The sequence below is a fragment of the Leucoraja erinacea genome, chromosome 2, assembly GCF_028641065.1.
Source record: "Leucoraja erinacea ecotype New England chromosome 2, Leri_hhj_1, whole genome shotgun sequence".
NCBI lineage: Eukaryota > Metazoa > Chordata > Chondrichthyes > Rajiformes > Rajidae > Leucoraja > Leucoraja erinaceus.
The window spans coordinates 50,243,534-50,266,485 of NC_073378.1; the positions used below are offsets into that span (position 1 = coordinate 50,243,534).

Below are 22,952 nucleotides of genomic sequence, written 5' to 3' on the forward strand. Positions count from 1 at the left end.
TGAATAAGCTAGGTTTGCAAATTTCCCTTTAAATATTTAGGACACCTCAAATAGATCAATATGTGATAAATTCTGTTAATATTAAAGAAACAGACACTTTTTCATATTTTTTGAGGTTTTAAGTTATCTTTTACAATTTACTTCTGACGCATGTCAAAAGAAAAATCTAACAGATGACAGATTTGCAAGTTAACTCTATTTGGATGGTAGTGGAAAATTAGTGAGAAAGAACTGCAGATGGTTTAAATCGAAGGTAGACACAAAATGCTGGAGTAACTCAGCGGGTAAGGCAGCATCTCTGGAGAGAAGGAATGGGCGACGTTTCAGGTCGAGACCGTTCTTCAAAAAAGGTCTCGACCCGAAACGTCGCCCATTCCTTCTCCCCAGAGATTCAGCCTCACCCGCTGAGTTACTCCAGCATTTTGTGTCTACCTTACTAGAAAATTACATATTTATGTATAGTGAAAGGAAAATGGAGTTCGGAAGGTTTTCCAAATATTTTAAACCATCTAAAAAGCTTAAGGACAATGCACCAAATCGAGGATTTATTTTGGCATTTTACAGAATTTTACTGATATTAATCTAAAGATTTATAATCAAGACTGCAGGTGCTGGAGTCTCAAACAGAAACAGATAGAGTATAGAATAGTATAGCACAAGATGCTTTGAATCAACTAGCATCTATGGAGACAAAAGGTGTATGTAAATATTTCAGCTGAGGATCCTGCATCAAGATTGAAAGGGAACTGGAAAGTAGTCAGAGGAGCAGTAAACAGTCATAGTTTGGGGGAGAGGGATGCCATAAACGCTGCTTTGTGGAAGGTGAAACGAGATGGGGAGGGGGTGAAAGACAGGTGGAACCAGGTGGGGAAGAGGGAGATGGAACAAATATGGAACACATGGTAGGTGATAAGCAGAAATGCAAGTACGGAAAGTCAGGATGCAGGTAAAGGAAGAACTTGAGAATATAAGTGGAATCTTGGTCTTTCTTTCAAAAGGTTTAGAGTGCAGAGTAAGGATGCCTTTATGTATCTGTGCAGAGCTTTGGTTAAATCACACCAGGAAATTTGTGTGTAGTTTGGATCTTCATAACTAAGAAAAGATCTACATGCCTTCGAGGCAGCACTTGCAGAGGTTCATTTGCAGAGTTTCAGGGATAAGAGAGTTTTCTATGAAAGGAGATTTAATAGCATGGGTCACTTCTTATTGGTGTTTGGGAAAATGCAAGTAATCTGATTGAAGCACGTAAGATTCTGAAACATTGACACGGCTGGCATTCTGAGGCAGTTTTCTCTAACTGGAGAGTTTAGAAACATAACGTACAGTCTCAAGAAATGGGTTCAGTCTTGGAAACGAGGCTTGAAGAAATTCCTTTACTCAGAAGGTCATGTGCCCCTGCGATTCTTTACTTGAGAACTGTGGATGCTCCGATGTTGAGTTTATTCAGGATTCAGATTGATAAGATCACCCATGATTTTCCTGTGACAAAACTGACCCAAACAGCTGCCGACTAGAGACTTTGCCCATTTGTTTCCATTGGAGGATTCTGGCATGGACCATTGGTGTGGTTGCTCCTTAGAGAAGGGAATAAACTGGGTTTGAATCCTGGGCAGAGAAAACACAGATGTAGAAAACTTCTGGAGGAACTCAGTCAGTCACATGTTGTTCTTCAGTGAAGGAAAATGGACAGATAACGTGCCAGGTCGTGACCTTTCCTCAGTCTGAAGAAAGACCCAAGAAAGGTCCCAATCCTTTTCCCTCCACAGATCCTGCCTGACCTGCCAAGATCCTATAGCAGTTTGTTTTATGCTCGATATTTAAGCATCTGCTATTTCATGGGGCTTCAAAATGATTATTTTTCCCCCATCTGTATATGTTATAGAATAACAAATTTATACTCCAAATTCTCAGATATAAGACGAAAATATATTTTAAAGTTATAAATTAAATATGGGCATAAATAAGTTAAGATTTTGCCATCACTAGATAACCTTTTCAAATTTAATTCCAAGAATTTCACTGCATAGCTTTTATAGAACGTGAACTATCTACTGTGTCATATCAGTGCAAAGAGAGTAGAAACATCTATCTTTATAGATTTCTTGTACCCAAGGAAAAGTAGTTTTTCTCTGATGATTAAATAATGAAAGATAGCCACAATATCATAAATTCTAGCAAGTGATGAATGGCCAGGCCTGGATTTCTGTGTTCACAGATCGGTCAGCCATTCTGCACCAAAGATTTCCGGGTAAGTAAAAGGAAAGACAAGAAAACTAATGACTGACCTAACGCACTGCAGGGTAGACTTTTCCTTCCACTGACTGGGATATAGTCACAATGCCACAGATGTTTGAGTTGAAGGAATCACAGGCTGCAGTGAGTCCACCTAAATTTCCTCTATGAACAACACGCACACGATTCTTTCTATGATGTGAATGCTCAAGGGAATCTGCCCATGCACTGCACAGACTGTTTAAGAAGCTTCAAGAACTGAAAACAAAGGAGTCATTAAATAATAACGAGAGGATTGATCAATTGAACCGAAATGATAAGTTTCTGATTTTCACAAATATTAAGAGCCAGAAATACAGCACAGGAAGAGGGGACAGATTATAATGTCTTGTGCATTAGCAAACTTCCAGAATCAAAGTGGGGACAAAATTGGATATTTGAGGGATTGGCAAACAGTCTCCGAGGCTAGCTGGAAGCACTGTAGAGGGATTTCTAAGCTTATACAATTTTCATTTACTCTTCCAGGTTTCTTTTTGACCACAAGGAGCAAGGTTTGGTAAAAAAATTCTTCTGACTTTTCTCACCTATCATTGAAAGTACATAACTTAAAAAACAGAGCAGCAAATTTGTTCACATCACAACATACTTACAATCCCTTTACAAAAGGCTGTAGCAACAACTATTTCGCACACTAGACCACTAATTTGGGAGGATTTCAAATGGACTTTATTTTTTTTTAAATGCAAACTTTTGTTGCTGCTCCGTTCTATAACCCAACAACTGTTTGATTGGTTCAAGACTGCTAACAATGATGATATTAACATTTTATTTTATATTGTTGTTTTCAAATAATTCAGAGTGAATTCCCACAATGTTGTCCTATCGAGGGCCTGGACAGGTTGGGTCTGTATGTCTTGAAATTTAGAAAAATAATACATTTATTCAAATATATAAAATAATTATATTTTATTATTTTAAGGGCTTGACAGGGTAAATGTGGAGATGTTTCCAATAGTGGGAGAGTCATGAACAAGGGACAGAACTACAACATTTAGGGCTAGTCACTTAACACTGAGGTTCTTCTCTTAGAGAGGAATGAATCTCTGGAATTCTCTGTCCCAAAGGTGGTGGAGGGCAGATATTTGATACGTTTAATATGGAGAAAGGCAAATGTTTGAAAGGTCAGGGAATTGAGTTAGGAGGAACTGGCACAGAAGAGGATGAGGCCAACATAGATAAACCATAATCATATCATGAATGGCTGGGCAAGCTTGTGGCTTGGTTGCCTATTCCTGTTCATATTTTCTTGTGTCCGTACGAAAGAGATGAAAGAATTGCCTTTCTTTCCCAGTGAATCAGATACATTCAGCAATATGGAAGATCATGGCTGCTGGTAGTGCACTGCATGAATAACTTGGAATCCTTTCTTGTGGAAATTAATAAGCCTAACTTTTCCACTTTGTGAAATAAAACATATATATATATATATATTACAACAACTTGCAAAAAAGCTGCTGCCTATTTGGTCACCAGACGCTGGGTACAAGCACTTCAAATGTTTTTGTTTAACATTAACAATTATCTCTATAGGGCAGGATTTACAGTAGAATTTATCCAGCGTTTCCTTGATTAATGGTCATTGTAAAGTGCACTGATGCTCAGTGACCACAATCAATGATTCGTGATTCCACTTATGGCTCAACAAGCTTTGCAATGTTTAGGTGGTTTCACACAGACACTTGTATTTATATATACTTCACATATTCTTCTGTATAACAACTATTTTGTACTTAAATGCAGACATGTATTTTAGGTATCTAGAGAAATGTTACATTTACAAAAAGAATGTAAAAAGGCAGCATAAGTTACTAGAAAAAAAGTTACACTTTAACTGATTATTTGTGACATCATATATACATATTAGTTTGGCAGATGAACATTCAATGGCAAGTCCGCAGCTTGTTGAGAGCAGTAGTAATTTTCCATCACTAGTAGTATGTTTTCACTTGGAGAAGTGTTACATTCATTGCTCCATTTGTCACATTATACCAAGACTCAGAATTGTGCTTTAGAATTCCCAAAGTATTAAAACCAACCAACCCGAGAAGGCTTTCAAGTGCAAACCAAATGTTACACGTGATTGCTTTCATTTGGCAGCTTTGATGGATTTTTCAGTGGTTGTATTGTTGTGACATTCTGCAGCTTGGTCCCCAGATCCAATATCCACACCTTCCTTCTCAGGTATGGCCTCGAGGCTTCGCCTTGGCTTGGACGGTTCTGCATTCCCAGTGCCTGGCTTGTTCAGACCACAAGACACTGCAGCATAATGGATTTGCTTCAGGTTGTCCAAGGCTTCAATTTTAGCATGCTTCAGCAGATCAGCTTGCCCCTGTAGACAGTAAATAGTTCACAAAGCACAAGTTAAACAAATTGCTTATGTATGTACAAAGTGCACAAAGCAAAGATGAAGGGGGAAAACTCTGAGATAGTGGGTAACTTTGTATGTGGAGGGATAATCTTATTGATCCTGTTCATCATGGATTCCAGAGTATTGCCCTAATGGTGACAGATCCTCCTCTGGTAGCGAGGAGGCTTGGTTGTTGAAGACCTCACATACTGTGACAGCAAGCAAAGTCGAAAGCAGAATTCTTGCAACCATAAAAGCTAAATTTGATTTGTAATGGATTTTAAATACCACTGGCAATCAGAAACAACAAAAAAACTTACAATTGATATAAATAAGGAATAAGAAACAAAGAAAAGTTAATTTAAACACAATAAATTATCCAAATAATTAACAACGTCAAGTAAAACAAAATAATTTCAAATGAGTAACTTTACTTCATGGTCATTTGCTGTACAATTCACACTGAAATTAATGAGAATGTCAGATCCATTGCTGGTTCAACTTGGCAAAGATCTGAAAGATAATTTCCAGATATAGTGCTGAGGAATCCCAGGAAGACTCCAGTGATCAATTTATGGACATGTCATTAGGAATCAATGAAGAATATAATCAGTAAAATAAGTGGTTAAATGGCCTTTAAATGTTTCCTTGAATGTAATGAAATAAGTTTGTTCTGATGTGAAATTACCGTGTAAATTACCTTGAAAAATACACACCTAACTTCCTCTTCAAATTTATTATGTATTTGAAACGGCTATTTATGCTACCTACCTAGATTAAAGTTTTATTGTTTCACTAGACCAAGTGCAGACCTCTTGGGTCTGCACAACCAAACCAATATTCCACCACTCACCCGTTCCTCCAACGCAATATTTCACCACTCACGCATAGCCCCCAACTGCGCAGGCGCAGCTCATTTCCCCTCATCCCCCAGCACTCCCTCCCCCTCCTCTTCACCCTCCCTCTTCTTTCCCTTCTCCACCTCCCCTCCCCCAATCCCTCCCTCACCTCTCATTTCCCCAATCCCGTCACTCCTTACCTCCCTCCATAACTCCTCACTCTCTCCCTACCCCCCTCCTATCCCTCTAGCCCCTTACTCCTGACCTCCCCCACTCCCTCTTCTCTTCCTCTATTCCCCTCCTCCCCCACCCTCCTTCCTCACCTCCCCACTTTCCCCCCTCTCCTTCCCTACCCCCTCCTCTCCCTCAACCCCCCACTCTCCCTCCTCACCTCCGCAGTATCTTTCCTCTCCCCTCTCCCAATTCCTCCCTCACCTCTCTCTCTCTCTCTCTCCCCTACCCTCACACTCCCTCCCTCTCCACTCCATAACACCTCTCACCACCCTACCCCCCCCTCCTATCCCTCTGTCCCCCACCCCCACCCCCCACTCCTCACATCCCCTATCACCCCCCCACTGTCCTCCTCTATTCCCCACTCCCTACCTTCCCCCCCCCCCCCCCCCCTCTATTTCCCCTCCCCCCCCACCAGACACGAGACAGGAAAAACTGAAAAAAGAAGATAGATTTCTCTGGGTATTTTGAAACCGGCAATATTTCTGCAATATTCGGCCCCACCGGTGCCGCGAGGCCACAGGCGCCAGAGCTCCATCGCCGCGAGGTCTCACCGCCGCAGTCCCGATGCCTCCTGGATCGCCGCGTAGAAACCCTTGTGGGTAGAAGCTCAGTACCACGGAAGCGCACGTAGATGCAGACGTAGACCCCACCCACTCTCTAGCCGGCGGAGCGTTAGTGATGCTCACTCCGCACCTTCAGCGTTATATTCTCCTCGCCGGGCAAGACAAGCGCCGCCCGTGACTGACAGCGGACCCGGCCAATCAGTGTGGCGATGGTGCAGGAAGGGGTGTCGCCATCGAGGCGACTGACAGGAGAGGAGACCAATCTGCGTGGCACTGACTGACAGGAGAGGAGACCAATCTGCGCATGCGCGGTTTTTAAACCTTTATACCTTTTAAAATGTACAATCGATCAGAATAAAACTTGTTGCATTTGAGCACAGGAGAATGGCGAATAAAGGGTCTGTCCCACTTACGTGTCCTTGGCACGCTAATTACGCGAACTTGTGGTCGCGTTGAGGTGCGATGGTCCCGCGAAGGTCGTGCGCGACGTCATTTGACCGCACAGCCGTCTGGAGCGCGTGACATCATTTTAAGATGGACACAAAATGCAGAAGTAACTCAGCGGGACCAGCAGCATCTCTGGAGAGAACCAATGGGTGATGTTTCGTGTCTTGACTTGAAACGTCACCCATTGCTTCTCTCCAGAGATGCTGCCGGTCCCACTGAGTTACTCCAGCATTTTGTGTCTATCTTCAATTTTCTTGGCCCCGCTCTGGGAGTAGAAGTGGGGACGGATCCGGACTGCAACGGCCGTGAGCCCCAGACCGAGCTCGGCGATCGTTTGCCTGCTTCTGCTGCTGTTGAAGGTGAGACGTTGCGTCGCGCCAGGGTCTTGGGCCTGTCCCACTTTGGCCGTCTGTTCCGCGACAGGCCGTTGGCGCGCAAAGAATTAGTTTGCTACAAAAATTTCGGAGCCCCGCGCGATGTCGTGCACAACTCCATACCCCTCCGCGCTTCTCAGTGGGACCGGCCCCGTGCTGCGATACGATGCCCGTGCACCTCAACGCGACGACGATCACGTAATTTGCGTGCCAAGGATAAGTAAGTGGGACAGGCCCTTAAGGTGGCAAAAAAATCGTAGCGCTATCGTATACCGTTTTTGTGCAAATAGAAAAACCACGCAAACCGGAAGAGCACAAGATCAGAGTTTTAGTCATGTATAGAGATAGATAGATAGATAGATAGATAGATAGATAGATAGATAGATAGATAGATAGATAGATAGGTAGATAGGTAGATAGGTAGATAGATAGATAGATAGATAGATAGATAGATAGATAGATAGATAGATAGATAGATAGATAGATAGATAGATAGATAGATAGTCCTGAGCATAACAAAGGGATAAAGTGGTGAATTTTACTCTACAAGAGTTGGTATTATTTTTATAGAAATACGAGATTCCTCATCCCCGAATGATTAATGTTTAATTGCATGTAATGAGTATTTTCAAAAGTCACATGGGTTGCTGCTGCAAAATGATTGTTTGACAGGGAAAAGGTGTGAGGGATGGAGAGGTTTCTGTGCTTGGATTTTGGCTCCAGCAAATATGCTTAGTGAAATGGACCACATAACTGAATCAGCGCATTCGGCAGCACTGAACATCCACTCGCCTATTATGAAGCAGAAGCACAAATAAACAAGATATGATGTCCACAAATAAATAATAGATGATTTTTTAAAAGTCAAAATATGGTCGTAGCATGATGCAAGATGGATAAGTCTGTTCTAGGTGATTATTCAGCATCAGTACTGAACTGGGGTTAATAAAAAACAAAATAAAGTGTGAGAGACTGATGGGGAAGCATGTATCTATAAACCAATGATCAAAACCAAATGGTTTGACATATGGGAGAGAATTTTACTAATAGGCCAGATTGCTTGCATTATTTATTTTAAAATGCTTGGTAAAGATTTCAATCAGTTCATTACTCCCAAATGAAATATGACTAAAGCATTTTTATGTGCACAGTTCATAAAAGCAGACTTATCTGGAGCATGCTGGTTTTATAAGGAAATAAGAAGACTGATCAGCTCCTTGAGCATCAATTAGACCATTCAATTAGATCACCGCAGATTTGATCATGATCTCAACATCATTCTCTTCCCATAGCTCTCGATTCCCTTGTAGTTTAAATCTTTGTCAAATTCTGTTGTGCATCTATTCAATGACTCTGCCTTCCTATGCACAGTGGGGTAGAGAACCAGTCACAGCCTAGAGCAGTGGTTCCCAACGTGGGGCGTACGCCCCACAGGGGGGCAATTTGATTTTTAAGGGGGGCAATTGAGCGCGACTGAGGCTTTATTTGCTGTTTTCGTATGAGACAATCCACAAATATTTCAATATTCTAATATAGAAATTTTCTCTCTCTTTATTACCTGTGAATACTCTTTTATTATCATATTTATCATTATTATTATTTTAATACCACCTAATGTTTTTTTCTTTTTTTTTTTTTTTTTTTTTTTTTTACAGTTTTTTAGTAATTTCTTGCTCAGAACTTTAACTGTCTTTTGTTTATTTCATTTTTCTTTTTCATGGATGCCATGTTCTTTTGAAGCTTGTTTAAACCAAGGTATTGGCGTTTTAAGCTTCTTCAGCTGAAACGGAGTTCACTTTTTAAATGATAAGAATTATATATCACCACATGGGGAGGGGGGGGGGGGGGAATCAGGATTTTAGAGGTGATTAGGTGGGGCATGGCCAAAAAAAAGTTTGGGAACCACTGGCCTAGAGGAAACATTCCTCTTTTCCATTTCAAATAGGCTACTCTTTATTTTGAAACTATGTTTCTTATGTCTATATAACTCCACTCGGGGAGATGTCCTGAGCATCCACTCCATCAATCCTTCTCTTAATCTTAATTCACTATGGCCTCCTCCTGCTCAACATTTCTTCTTCTGTCAACTGCTTTATGTTAGGAGCCTTCCGATTGCACCTCTAGGTTCAGGAATAGCGTCTTCCCAACACTATCAGGCTCCTGAACACTACAAAACACGAACTAAACTATGAACTATGGATTGCCTTGGTTGCACTAGGACTGTGGTTTTTTTTTGCCCTATTGGGGATATTAATTTATTGATTTTTTGTTTTGTTTTATTATGTTATCTGAGAGTAATGTGCTCACAGACCTGTTATGCGACTGCAGTTCTAATTTCACTATTCCTTTGTTGGTGCCTATGACAATTAAATGCTCTTGACTTTCTTACCTCTGCAACTGGATATTGAACTTTCTAACCAACAGACCCCAGTCTGTTAGGTTACACAACCACACCTCTTCAACCCTCACCCTGAACACCGGCGTTCCACAGGGCTGTGTGCTGAGCCCCCTCCTCTACTCCCTCTTCACCTACGACTGCACACCTGTACATGGTACTAACACCATCATCAAGAATGCAGATGATACAACGGTGATTGGCCTCATCAGCAACAACGATGAGTCGGCCTATAGGGAGGAGGTCCAGCTCCTAGCAGCATGGTGCGCTGACAACAACCTGGCCCTTAACTCCAAGAAGATCAAGGAGCTCATTGTAGACTTCAGGAAGTCCAGAGGCGGCACGCACATCCCCATCCACATCAACGGGACGGAGGTGGAACGTGTTTCCAGCTTCAGGTTTCTGGGGGTCAACATCTCCGATGACCTCTCTTAGACCCACAATACCTCTACTCTGATCAAGAAGGCTCACCAGCGTCTCTTCTTCCTGAGGAGACTAAAGAAGGTCCATCTGTCTCCTCAGATCCTGGTGAACTTCTACCGCTGCACCATCGAGAGCATCCTTACCAACTGTATCACAGTATGGTATGGCAACTGCTCTGTCTCCGACCGGAAGGCATTGCAGAGGGTGGTGAAAATTGCCCAACGCATCACTGGTTCTTCACTCCCCTCCATTGAGTCTGTCCAAAGCAAGCGCTGTCTGCGGAGGGCGCTCAGCATCGTCAAGGACTGCTCTCACCCCAACCACGGACTGTTTACCCTCCTACCATCCGGGAGGCGCTACAGGTCTCTCCGTTGCCGGACCAGCAGGTCCAGGAACAGCTTCTTCCCTGCGGCTGGTACATTACTCAACAACGTACCTCGGTGATTGACAATCCTTCCCCCCCCGCGACACTCCTCCCACCAGGAAAAAATAATAATTGCACTACTATGACTGTATGCACGTAAATATATTTATCTATTACTCATATTCTATGTCGCTCTTCTAGGGAGATGCTAACTGCATTTTGTTGTCTCTGTACTGTACACTGCACAATGACAATAAAATTTGAATCTGAATCTGAATCTGGTCCTTCCCCACAGAACCTTGTCGTTGGCTACACCAAGCTTCAGTGAGTTCCTGAACATGTACTCTGGCAGTCTGGAATGGACCAGTTGGCAACATTCCCCGACAGATATCTTGCTCTGCTGGGCGGCCAACAGATTTCAGGTAGAGCAGTTAGTTCCATGCACCCACCACCATTTGAGTGAATAGGTTACCCCATCAGGTTCCTCTTACATCTTTCCCCTCTCACTTTGAACCTGTGTCCTGTAATTTTTCTTTGTGATTTAGCACTGATGAACCAAACATTCCTGGAATGAACCAAAGATGTAATAGGAACCTGAGGGGCAACCTATTCACTTAAATGGTGGTGGGTACATGGAACTAACTGGTCTACCCGAAACCTGTTGGCCGCCCAGCAGAGCAAGATATCTGTTGGGGAATGTTTCCTATTTCTTCTTGACGGCCACAGCATAACCTGCATTCCAGATTCCAAACACTTCATGCAAAAAATATTAATTCCTAAAGTCTCTCTTAATTCTCTTGCCCTTTAGTTTGCATCAGTGCACTCTAATAATCCCCAATCTTTCTGCCAACCAAAACAGCCTCCCACTATCCACTCTGTCTAAGTCAATCATCATTATCAATTTCTATCAAATTTCTCCTCAGCCTTCTAGAAAAATACAGTCCCAACCTGTTTAATCTATCCCTGTAGGTGTGGTTTAGGTTTATTATTGTAAAACGTCCCTCATCCCAGGAACCATTCTAAATATTTCCGATTCCTAATTTCCACCCCCTTAATGCCTTCACATCCTTTCAATAATGTGGCAGCCAGAATTTAACATAATATTCCATTTGGGGCTAGACCAGTGTTTTATAAAGATTCAGCAGGACTTTTCTGCTTTTATACTCGGTGCCTCTATTGATAAAGCTCAGAGTATTTAACTGCTTTCTCAACGAGCCCTGCCATTTTCAATGATGCGCACACATACCCGCAGGTCTCTTTGCTTCTGCACCCATTTAGAACTGCATCCTTTATTCTGTTTTGCGTCAATCATGCGTTAAATACCAATTGATGGCACAACAAATCCTGACTGGCCTCAATTCAAATACATGTCATATGTACAGAGGACCTCACTGAAACACAAGGATGTGAGGCACTTGGGTTATGATTGAACATAACCCAACAACGTACCTCGGTGACTGCCAATCACCACCCCCCCCCCGACACTTATTATTATTTATTCAAATCATTTGCTATGTCGCACTTCCAGGGAGATGCTAAATGCATTTTGTTGTCTCTGCACTGTACACTGACAATGACAATTAAAATTGAATCTGAATCTGAATCTGAATCTGAATCTGAATCTGAACATAGCAGCTGATCACATTTAGCAATCACGTTTCCACTGAAACACTGCACGACGCAGGCAAATATCTTGTCCCTTACTCTGTGACACTTGTTCTTCTGGGAAGCAAAATTCAGATTTCCATTATCGATCTCCCCAGCACTGTCATTCCATATACACTCCATAATAAACTGATAGTCAAAACAAAAGGTTTCATCTCAGCTGCACTTTAGAGAGGCGTAGAATGTGTGAAGGCACAAAATAATTTCCCCATGGTTGGGGAATAAAAAAAGGTTTAAGGTGGGAGGGGAGAGATTTAATAGGAACCTGGGGCAATATTTTCACACACACAAAGGGTGGTGGGGGTAGGGGAGGTGGTTTATATGGAACGAGAAGCCAGTGGAAGTGGCTGAGGCAGGGACAATAACAACATTTGAAAGACATTTGGACAAGTACAAGGATAGGAACGTTTCAAGGGATATGGGTTAAATCAGAGGTCGGATCCGACCCGTAACCCAAAATCATCCAGCCCGCATGCGCATTTTTTTTTTTCAATTAGTTTTCACGCTCTAGGAACTGTAGCCAGTCCCCGGGATGTGAGCTGTTCTGGGCGCTACAGCCAGTCCCGGGGCAGGCGAGCCGAACTGGGTACTGCAGCATGTCCCTGGGCACATGAGGGACCTGGGAACTACAGAAAACTAATTGAAAAAGGTGAAAACTAATGTGAAAAAAAACACCAAGTGTCAAACTATGGCAATGGATGTGGCCCGCAATCCGCTCACAGTCATGGGGCCCGGCCCCTATGCAGAACAAGGTTACCGACTCCTGGGTTAAATGCTGTCACGTGAAAATAGTATCTTGGTCAACATGGCCAGATTGGGCTGAAGGGCCTGTTTCCGTGCTGTATAACTTTTGCGAGATACAGCAAGGAAAGGGACCTTTCAGCCCACTGTCCATACTAACCATCATGTACCCATTTTTTACACTAATCATACTTTAATCCATTTTAACTACCAACTTTCCCCAGACTCTACACACTTGGGGCAATATACAATGTCCAATTAACCTACCGACCAGGCATATCTTTCCAATGCGCTAAGAAAAAGAAGAACCCGGATGAAATGAGGTCTCACCGATGTAGATCAGCTGACATCTAGAGCAGCGGATGCAATAGATGAGGTTGGAGGAGATGCAGGTGAACCTCTGTCACACCTGGAACGACTGCTTGGGTCCTTGAATGGAGTCGAGGGGGAATGTAAAGCTGCAAGTGTTGCATCTCTTGTGGTTGCAAGGGAAAGTGCCCGGGGAGGGGGTGGTGCAGGAGGGAAGGGAAGAATTGACCAAGGAGTTACGGAGGGAGCAGTCTTTGCAGAAAGCAGACGGGGGGGGGGGGGAGATGGGAAGATGTGGCGAGCGGTGGGGTCACGTTGGAGGTGGCAAAAATGATGGAGGACTATTTGTTGTACGTGACAGCTAGTGGGGTGAAAGGTGAGGACTAGGGGGACTCTGCCCTTGTTGTGAGTGGGGGGATGGGGAGAGAGAGCAGTGTTTTGGGGTATAGAAGAAACCCTGGTGAGAGCCTCATCTATAGTAGGGGAGGGGAAATCCCGTTCCCTAAAGAATGAGGACACTTCCGAACACTCATCCTGGGAGCAGATGCGGCATAGACGGATGAATTGGGAGTAGGGGCTGGAGTCCTTACAGGAAGCAGGGTGGGAAGAAGTGTAGTCTAGATAGCCATGGGTTTATAGTGGATGTCGGTCAGAAGTCTATCCCTGCGATGGAGATAGTGAGGTAAAGAAATGGTAGGGAAATGTCGGAAATAGTCCAGGTGTATTTGAGTGCCGGATGGAAGTTAGTGGTAAAGCGGATGAAGTCAGTGAGTTGTGTGTGGGTGCAGGAGGTAGCACCAATGCAATTGGTGATGTAGCGGAGATAGAGGTCGGGAATGGGGCCCTGGTACGTCTCGAACAAGGATTGTTCGACGTACCCTACAAAGAGGCAGGCATTAGCTGGGGCCCATGCGCGTGCCCATAGCTACGCCTTGTATTTGGAGGAAATGGGAGGAGTCAAACGAAAAGTTATTAAGGGTAAGGACCAGCTCTGCTAGGCGGAGGAGAGGATCTGTAGATGTGGATTGGTTGGTTCTCCAGTCGAGGAAGAACCGGAGGGCTTTGAAATGAGGATGTTCAGATCCCACACAGACAGCACTGGAGGTCAGGTTTGAACTCGGGTGGCTGGAGTTGTCAAGCAGCTTCTCTACTACTTTTGCTACTCACTATTTGGCAATAACAGAGGAGATTTGACCTAGTTCATTCTGGGAACAAAATATTATATAATTGCTGCATTAATCTCGTTTTTAATCTTGAATAATTACTGTGGCTCATTTGCCAGCATTCCTGCCGCAGTGAGATGTTTGGGGAATAAATCTCATTACGATGACTTGAAGAGTGAAAACTTAATTGTCGGCCCGGTGCAGTACTCTGGTGATGCTGCGATGCTGGAAGTTTTGTTTTAGGAATGAGATATTAAACCAAGGTCATGTGCTCACTCAAGTGGCAAGAGATCTCATGGAGCTATTTCAAAGAACAGTCTGAAAGACATCAGTGGCACCTTGTCCATGTCTTACTCAATAAGACAAAAAATAGGATAGTTTTGAAATTTATCACATTGCTGTTTGTGGGATGCTGCTATGTGAAAATTGGCTGCCACATTTCTGACATCATAGCATTACTTTAAAACTATGTGTCTGGATCTGAATCCCCATGAGGCACTTGAAAGAATGCAAATGCTGCAATAATTCTATTCTTGCTTTTTTTTCAATATCGATTCAAATGTGCACTGCTCACGGTGAATTGCTCCATATCTCATTGGGATGAACGTGAAAAGGACGAACAGCCTGGAAATTCATTTAATATTGCAACATTTGTGTGAGCCACAAAATATTTTTTCTAAGAAAGAATTCCTTCCAGACTAACAGATGAACACAGGCACCCAGGCACGCACAATCAATAGCTATATAAGTGTGTAATACATATCTGGACATTCTTTCAATTACTTTCACTGGTGTGTGTAAAACCCACAGGTGGCACACATCATCATTCAGAAGAGGATCTTTAGAATATTTATGGGGCTTCCTTGTGTTCCTGAGATCGTGATTCTGGGTGGTCTATCTTGATTTTAAAACATGACTGGAAATATAAACAGTCTGATTGATGCTCCGAGCTCCAAAAGTTTCTCCACCCACCTGGTCTGCCCACAATTCAGACCTGTGACATACCTGCTTTCCCACTCCCACGCCATCAAAAAAATCATTTGTGACCCGAACACTGCTACCTTTTTCACTCGTCTCCTTCATGTGACGAAGAATCTTTAGGCCACCGGCTTTCACCGTTATGTCAACTGCAGTTACTCACATTTTCTCACTTACATAAAAAAACTATCAGATGGAGTCAAATGGTAAGGCTACATAACTACTGTACCATGGAATGAATCATTCCCATGCAATTTATCAGCAATAATGGTTCATTGAAAAGAAATGGCATTTTAAACGGTTTTCACTTGCTATTTGTAGAAAGACTAGAATATTTCAATCCATCATTCTTAAAACAAACCTACTTGTCTAAATAACAGTGACAGTTTTATTAATAATACACTAAAAAGAGAGAGATAAAAGAAATAGTTAACCGTCCATCAGTGGACTTCCTTCCTCCCCATTCAAGATACTTCCCATTTATCTAGATATTAGTACTTTTGTACTTCACTATTGCATATATTGCTTTGTTTTTACTTTCTTTTAAACAGACGCTGTGTCAGAATAGTGGAGTGTAATTGGCAGAATGCCTCGGTGCCCAGGGTCTGTGAATACAGCAACTGTGTTCACTCACTATCCTGGGAAACATCAATCACTCAGTCAACCCGTGAGGTTGAGGAGTTAATCAATTATTTCATTGCTATGTTCCCAAAGGGCGGTCAATAGTTATCACGCTTCATTCATTACAAAAGTAATTACACTTCAGGAAGAACTTTATTGGCTCTAAAGTGATAGGGATGCTCTGAGATCGCCTCAGTTGTTTTACAAAAGGTATATTCTTTTCTTCATTTTGGATAAGTGAATTGGGTTTCTCAACTGGTAGATGTCATTTCAAGTGGACAGTGACTGAGGAGGGGAACTGTAAGTGTGCAACAGTAGATTCTCCAAGCTCCTCACTCAATGAAAGGAATGTGGGACCACAGCAGGTTGACAGACACTGATCACTGAAATCATGAAAAACTGGTACCGACTGTGCAGAGAGAAATGGAGGCAGATCGCAAAAACCCTGTTTCTTTCAGCTCAGGAAAGAAACTTAAATAAAGTGCAATTAAAAATGAAATTAAAAATGGTTGGTTTTGAAGGATGTTTAGCTCAAGGAATGATGCAACACAAATAAAAATCCTTATCCACCCATGAGCATTTATCTTTAACTTTTCATGGCGAAGGACATGATTCAAAGATGTAGGTTACAGACTGAACACATATTCATTAGTGTGATGGTTGATTAGCCGGATAAAGCCTTCAGGCATGCTACGTCGCCTGGCTTAAACTGAAAACAACACATTTCCCAGTTGACAAATTACTTTCATTCTGCTGCCACAGAAAACATCATTATGAAGAAAGCTCCAATGCAGTTCCTGAGTCCTTCCTGGCATCAAGCTTGTTTTAATAACTGCATTCCATGATGAGAGACACAACTGTTTGTACATACAGTGGCTTGCAAAAGTATTCATACCCCTTGAACTTTTCCACATTTTGTCACATTACAACCACAAACGTAAATGTATTTTATTGGGATTTTATGTGATAGACCAACACAAAGTGGTGCATAGTTGTGAAGTGCGAGGAAAATGATACATGGTTTTCAAATTTATTTACAAATAAAAAACTGAAAAGTGTGGCGTGCAAAAGTATTCAGCCCCCCGGAGTCAATACTTTGTAGAACCACCTTTTGCTGCAATTACAGCTGCAAGTCTTTTGGGGTATGTCTCTACCAGCTTTGCACATCTAGAGACTGAAATCTTTGCCCATTCTTCTTTGCAAAATAGCTCAAGCTCAGTCAGATTGGATGGAGAGCGTCTGTGAACAGCAATTTTCAAGTCTTGCCAGAGATTCTCAATTGGATTTAGGTCTGGACTTTGACTGGGCCATTCTAACACATGAATATGCTTTGATCTAAACCATTCCATTGTAGCTCTGGCTGTATGTTTAGGGTCGTTGTCCTGCTAGAAGGTGAACCTCCGCCCCAGTCTCAAGTCTTTTGCAGACTCTCAGGTTTTCTACCAAGATTGCCCTGTATTTGGCTCCATCCATCTTCCCATCAACTCTGAACAGCTTCCCTGTCTCTGCTGAAGAAAAGCATCCACACAGCATGATGTTGCCACCACCATGTTTCACAGTGGGGATGGTGTGTTCAGGGTGATGTGCAGTGTTAGTTTTCCACCACACATAGCGTTTTGCATTTAGGCCAAAAACTTCAATTTTGGTCTCATCTGACCAGAGCACCTTCCTCCACATGTTTGCTGTGTCCCCCACATGGCTTGTGGCAAACTGCAAACGGGACTTCTTATGGCTTTTTTTCAACAATGGCTTTCTTCTTGCCACTCTTCCATAAAGGCCCGATTTGTGGAGTGCACGACTAATAGTTGTCCTGTGGACAGATTCTCCCACCTGAGCTGTGGATCTCTGCAGCTCCTCCAGAGTTACCATGGCTGCTTCTCTGATCAATGCTCTCCTTGCCCGGCCTGTCAGTTTAGGTGGACGGCCATGTCTTGGTAGGTTTGCAGTTGTGCCATACTCTTTCCATTTTCGGATGATGGATTGAACAGTGCTCCGTGAGATGTTCAAAGCTTGGGATATTTTTTTATAACCTAACCCTGCTTTAAACTTCTCCACAACTTTATCCCTGACCTGTCTGGTGTGTTCCTTGGGCTTCATGATGCTGTTTGTTCACTAATGTTCTCTAACAAACCTCTGAGGCCTTCACAGAACAGCTGTATTTATACTGAGATTAGATTACACACAAGTGGACTCTATTTACTAATTAGGTGAATTCTGAAGGCAATTGGTTGCACTGGATTTTATTTAGGGGTATCAGAGTAAAGGGGGCTGAATACTTTTGCACGCCACACTTTTCAGTTTTTTATTTGTAAAAAAATTTGAAAACCATGTATCATTTTCCTTCCACTTCACAATTATGCGCCACTTTGTGTTGGTCTATCACATAAAATCCCAATAAAATACATTTACATTTGTGGTTGTAACGTGACACAATGTGGAAAAGTTCAAGGGGTATGAATACTTTTGCAAGCCACTGTACATCTTTTGATTTTTCCGTTGCAATAGTAGGTCTGCAGTTCCATTTCCTCAAGTGATAATACTAAATTACATGCGATTTTGAAAGAAAATGATCAGTTTTCTAGACAGATTACTTTCCTATAATTTGGTTTCAGCCTATCATTAGATAAGTGGTTCTCACTGTCAGTTTCATGACCATATTTTCCACATTAAATCCAAAGTTGCATATAACTATAACAATATTCCACTGAACGTGTGACAATTATGGTTTGTAGGGAATGCGAATTGCAAAATTAACATCTTATTCATTTGTGAAAAACTGCAAATTTTACCTGAAAATAAACAGTTCCTCTGCAACCATATTTTCAATTATCTGCGGTCTTGACTATAAAACTTTAGAGCCATGGATTCATAGAGCTACACAGGATGGAAATAGGCCCTTCAGCCCTCCTTGTCCATGCTGAACATGCTGCCTAACTGAGCTAGTCCTACTTGCCTGTGCCTGCCCCATATCCCTCCAAGACTGTCCGTGCCTTTTTAAATGATATAATTGTACCAGCTTCTACCACTTCTCCTGGCAGCTCCTTCCACTATGCTTCACCATCCTGAACCTATTTTAATCCTTTCCCCCTCACCTTAAACCTTTGTGTTCTGGTTGTAATTGCCCCTACTCTGGGGAAAAGACTCCAGCCATTCACCTTATTATACCCATCAAGATATTACAAGCCTCTAAGGTCGGGGTTTCCTACGCTTCAGGGTAAAAGACCCAACTATCTAACCTTTCCTTGTAATTAACAGCTTAAACCTTCCAGACCAAGCAACAACCTTGTAAATCTTTTTTGCACCCGTTCCAGCTTAATGACATCCGACCGATAGCAGGGTGACCACAACTGGACTTCCCAACACTCCACTGCGGCAAGCCTCAACAACTTCCGCCCAGTTGCACTTACCCCCATCATCACCAAGCGCTTCGAGAGGCTGGTCCTGGCACACCTCAAAAGCAGCCTACCCCCCACACTGGATCCCTATCAGTTTGCCTACCGCAAGAACAGGAGTACGGAGGATGCCATCTCAACGGCACTTCACTCCGCCCTCTCCCACCTCGACAACAGAGACACTTACGTAAGAATGCTGTTCATCGATTACAGCTCAGCATTCAACACCATTATACCATCTAAACTGATTACCAAACTCGGTAACATGGGCATCGACCCCTCCCTCTGCAACTGGATACTGGACTTTCTAACCAACAGACCCCAGTCTGTGAGGTTAGACAACCACACCTCTTCAACCCTCACCCTGAACACCGACGTTCCACAGGGCTGTGTGCTGAGCCCCCTCCTCTACTCCCTCTTCACCTATGACTGCACACCTGTACATGGTACTAACACCATCATCAAGTATGCAGATGATACAACGGCCTCATTAGCAACAACGATGAGTCGGCCTACAGGGAGGAGGTCCAGCACTTAGCAGCATGGTGCGCTGACAACAACCTGGCCCTTAACCCCAAGAAGACCAAGGAGCTCATTGTAGACTTCAGGAAGTCCAGGGGCGGCACGCACATTCCCATCCACATTAATGGGACGGAGGTGGAACGTGTTTCTAGCTTCAGGTTCCTGGGTGTTAACATCTCCAATGACCTCTCTTGGACCCACAATACCTCAACTCTGATCAAGAAGGCTCATCAGCGTCTCTTCTTCCTGAGGAGACTGAAGAAGGTCCATCTCTCTCCTCAGATCCTGGTGAACTTCTACCGCTGTACCATCGAGAGCATCCTTACCAACTGTATCACAGTATGGTATGGCAACTGCTCTGTCTCCGACCGGAAGGCGGTGAAAATTGCCAACGCATCACCGGTTCCTCGCTCCCCTCCATTGAGTCTGTCCAAAGCAAGCGTTGTCTGCGGAGGGCGCTCAGCATCGCCAAGGACTGCTCTCACCCCAACCATGGACTGTTTACCCTCCTACCATCCAGGAGGGGCTACAGGTCTCTCCGTTGCCGAACCAGCAGGTCGAGGAACAGCTTCTTTCCGGCGGCTGTCACTCTACTCAACAACGTACCTCGGTGACTGCCAATCAGCCCCCCCCCCCGGACACTCCTCCCACAGGAAAAACACTGTCTGTATATATGCTAATGTAAATATTTATTCAAATCATATGCTATGTCGCTCTTCCAGGGAGATGCTAAATGCATTTCGTTGTCTCTGTACTGTACACTGACAATGACAATTAAAGTTGAATCTGAATCTGAATCTGAATCAATAGCACAGCTTTAACATGACTTACAATGCCTGTACTCAACATACTGACTGATGAAGACAAGCATGTCTTTGAGTTAATCGATATTGTATCGCTTGCTACCATATTTAACCACTTTCTGCAATGAAAGTTAATTGCTATAGCATTGCTTGCTGGAATACTTGACTATATTCTATAGCTTGGCCTTCACTGCTCAAGCAGAAAGAATGATGTAACTAGAGAAGCAGTATTGGGGTTGATAACACAGACTGGTATGATCTGATAAATGAGCCTAGTACGAGCTAGCAGAGTAAAACAACCCCATATTAGGAATAACTATTAATGCATTTGCTATGCTGCCTACTTGACTTGAACAGTATTTAAAACCCTGTGAGTTTGTTAATTTGAGTGGTCGCTCGAGGAACAGCAAGTATTCTTGAACTGTAATTCCTCGCCACTCCCGTCATGACAAACTGAAGTAAAGCTTGTTTGGTTTACCTTAAACCCATTGTATTTTTGTCTGTTTTTAAGTAGCAAACTTTATCATAGCAACATAGAAAATAGGTGGAGGAGGCCATTCAGCCCTTCGAGCCAGCACCGCCATTAACTGAGATCATGGCTGATCGTCCCCAATCAATAACCCGTGCCTGCTTTCTCCCCATATCCCTTGATTCCACTAGCGCCTAGAGCTCTATCTAACTCTCTCTTAAATCCATCCAGTGATTTGGCCTCCACTGCCCTCTGTGGCAGGGAATTCCACAAATTCACAACTCTCTGGGTGACAAAGTTTTTTCTCGCCTCAGTCTTAAATGGCCTCCCCTTTATTCTAAGACTGTGGCCCCTGGTTCTGCACTCGCCCAACATTGGGAACATTTTTCCTGCATCTAGCTTGTCCAGTGCTTTTATAATTTTATATGTTTCTATAAGATCTCCCCTCATCCTTCTAAACTCCAGTGAATACAAGTCTAGTCTTTTCAATCTTTCCTCATATGACAGTCCCGCCATCCCCGGGATCAATCTTGTGAACCTACCCTGCACTGCCTCAATCACAAGGATGTCCTTCCTCAAATTAGGAGACCAAAACTGCACGCAATACTCCAGATGTGGTCTTACTAGAGCCCTATACAACTGCAGAAGAACCTCTTTACTCCTATACTGAAATCCTCGTTATGAAGGCCAACATTCCATTAGCTTTCTTCACCGCCTGCTGTACCTGCACGCCAACTTTCAGTGACCGGTGTATAAGGACACCCAGGTCTCGCTGCACCTCTCCCTTACCTAACCTAACCCCATTGAGATAATAATCTGCTCCTTTGTTTTTGCCACCAAAGTGGATGACCTCACATTTATCTATATTATACTGCATCTGCCACGTATCTGCTCACTCACTCAACCTGTCCAGGTCCCCCTGCAACCTCCTAACATCCTCTTCACAGTTCACACGTCAACACCCTACCCCCAATACCATGTGCTCTAATTTTAGTCACCAGTCTCCTGTGCGGGACCTTATCAAAGGTTTTCTGAAAGTCTAGATACACTACATCCACTGGCACCCCTTCATCCATTTTACTTGTCACGTCCTCAAAAAATTCCAGAAGATTAGTCAAACATGATTTTCCTTTCTGAAATCCATGTTGACTTGGACTAATCCTTTAACTGCTATCCAAATGCCCCATTATTCCCTCTTTAATAATTGACTACAGCATCTTTCCAACCACCGAGGTGAGGCTAACTGGTCTGTAATTCCCCGTTTTCTCTCTCTTGCTCCTTTCTTGAAAAGTGGGATAACATTAGCTATCCTCCAATCCACAGGAACTGATCCTGAATCTATTGGACATTGATCCAGAATCTATTGATCTTGTTCTCTCTGTTCTACAACATTCCCTTAGGACCTACCATTTGCTGTGCAAGTCCTGCCCTGTTTTGTCTTACCAAAATGCAACACATTTATCTGAATTAAACTCTATCTGCATTCCCTCATCCGATCCAGCACTGATCCCTGTTCCATACTGTTACCATATCGTTACAAGGCTCCAGTCTGAAAAACTACCACCTCCGTCTCCTACAATCAAGTTGGATACAAACTTGATTGTAGGAGACGGAGGTGGTAGTTTTTCCATTTGGCTAGCCCACCCTACATCCCATGTGATCTAATGTTCCAGACCAGATGTTTTACAATGTTGAATATTTGGCCCATTGTATTTGTATTACTGAATTTAGAGAACAATCCAAAACAGTATCCTCATGTGTGCTTTAAAAAATAAGCTATGTTTTAATAGCAAAACCAAAATGTTTTAATAATGTTATCCTATACTCGCCTTTTGATTATTTTTAAATGATGTTCCATTATTCAAGGATATAGCCTATCCTTATTCAATCTATCAATTCCTTCATCATTTTGAAAGCCTCTATTAAATCAACTCTTAACCTTCATCATTGGAAACAGTCCCCATATTCAATATCTCAGATTATAGTTTCAATTTTGCATCTCTGCCACTAT

General features: G+C 42.9%; 1 protein-coding gene across 1 annotated transcript in view; it reads right to left on the reverse strand.

Annotated features, from left to right (window-relative positions):
• Positions 1 to 408: 408 nt before the first annotated feature.
• The window catches only part of LOC129709921 (inactive phospholipase C-like protein 2), a 251,709-nt gene continuing 229,165 nt past the window's right edge, over positions 409 to 22,952 (reverse strand). The window contains exon 6 of the mRNA XM_055656615.1: positions 409 to 4,621. Coding sequence (XP_055512590.1) covers positions 4,379 to 4,621 — 243 coding nt within the window. The 3' untranslated portion in view covers positions 409 to 4,378. The remainder of the gene's footprint in view (positions 4,622 to 22,952) is intronic.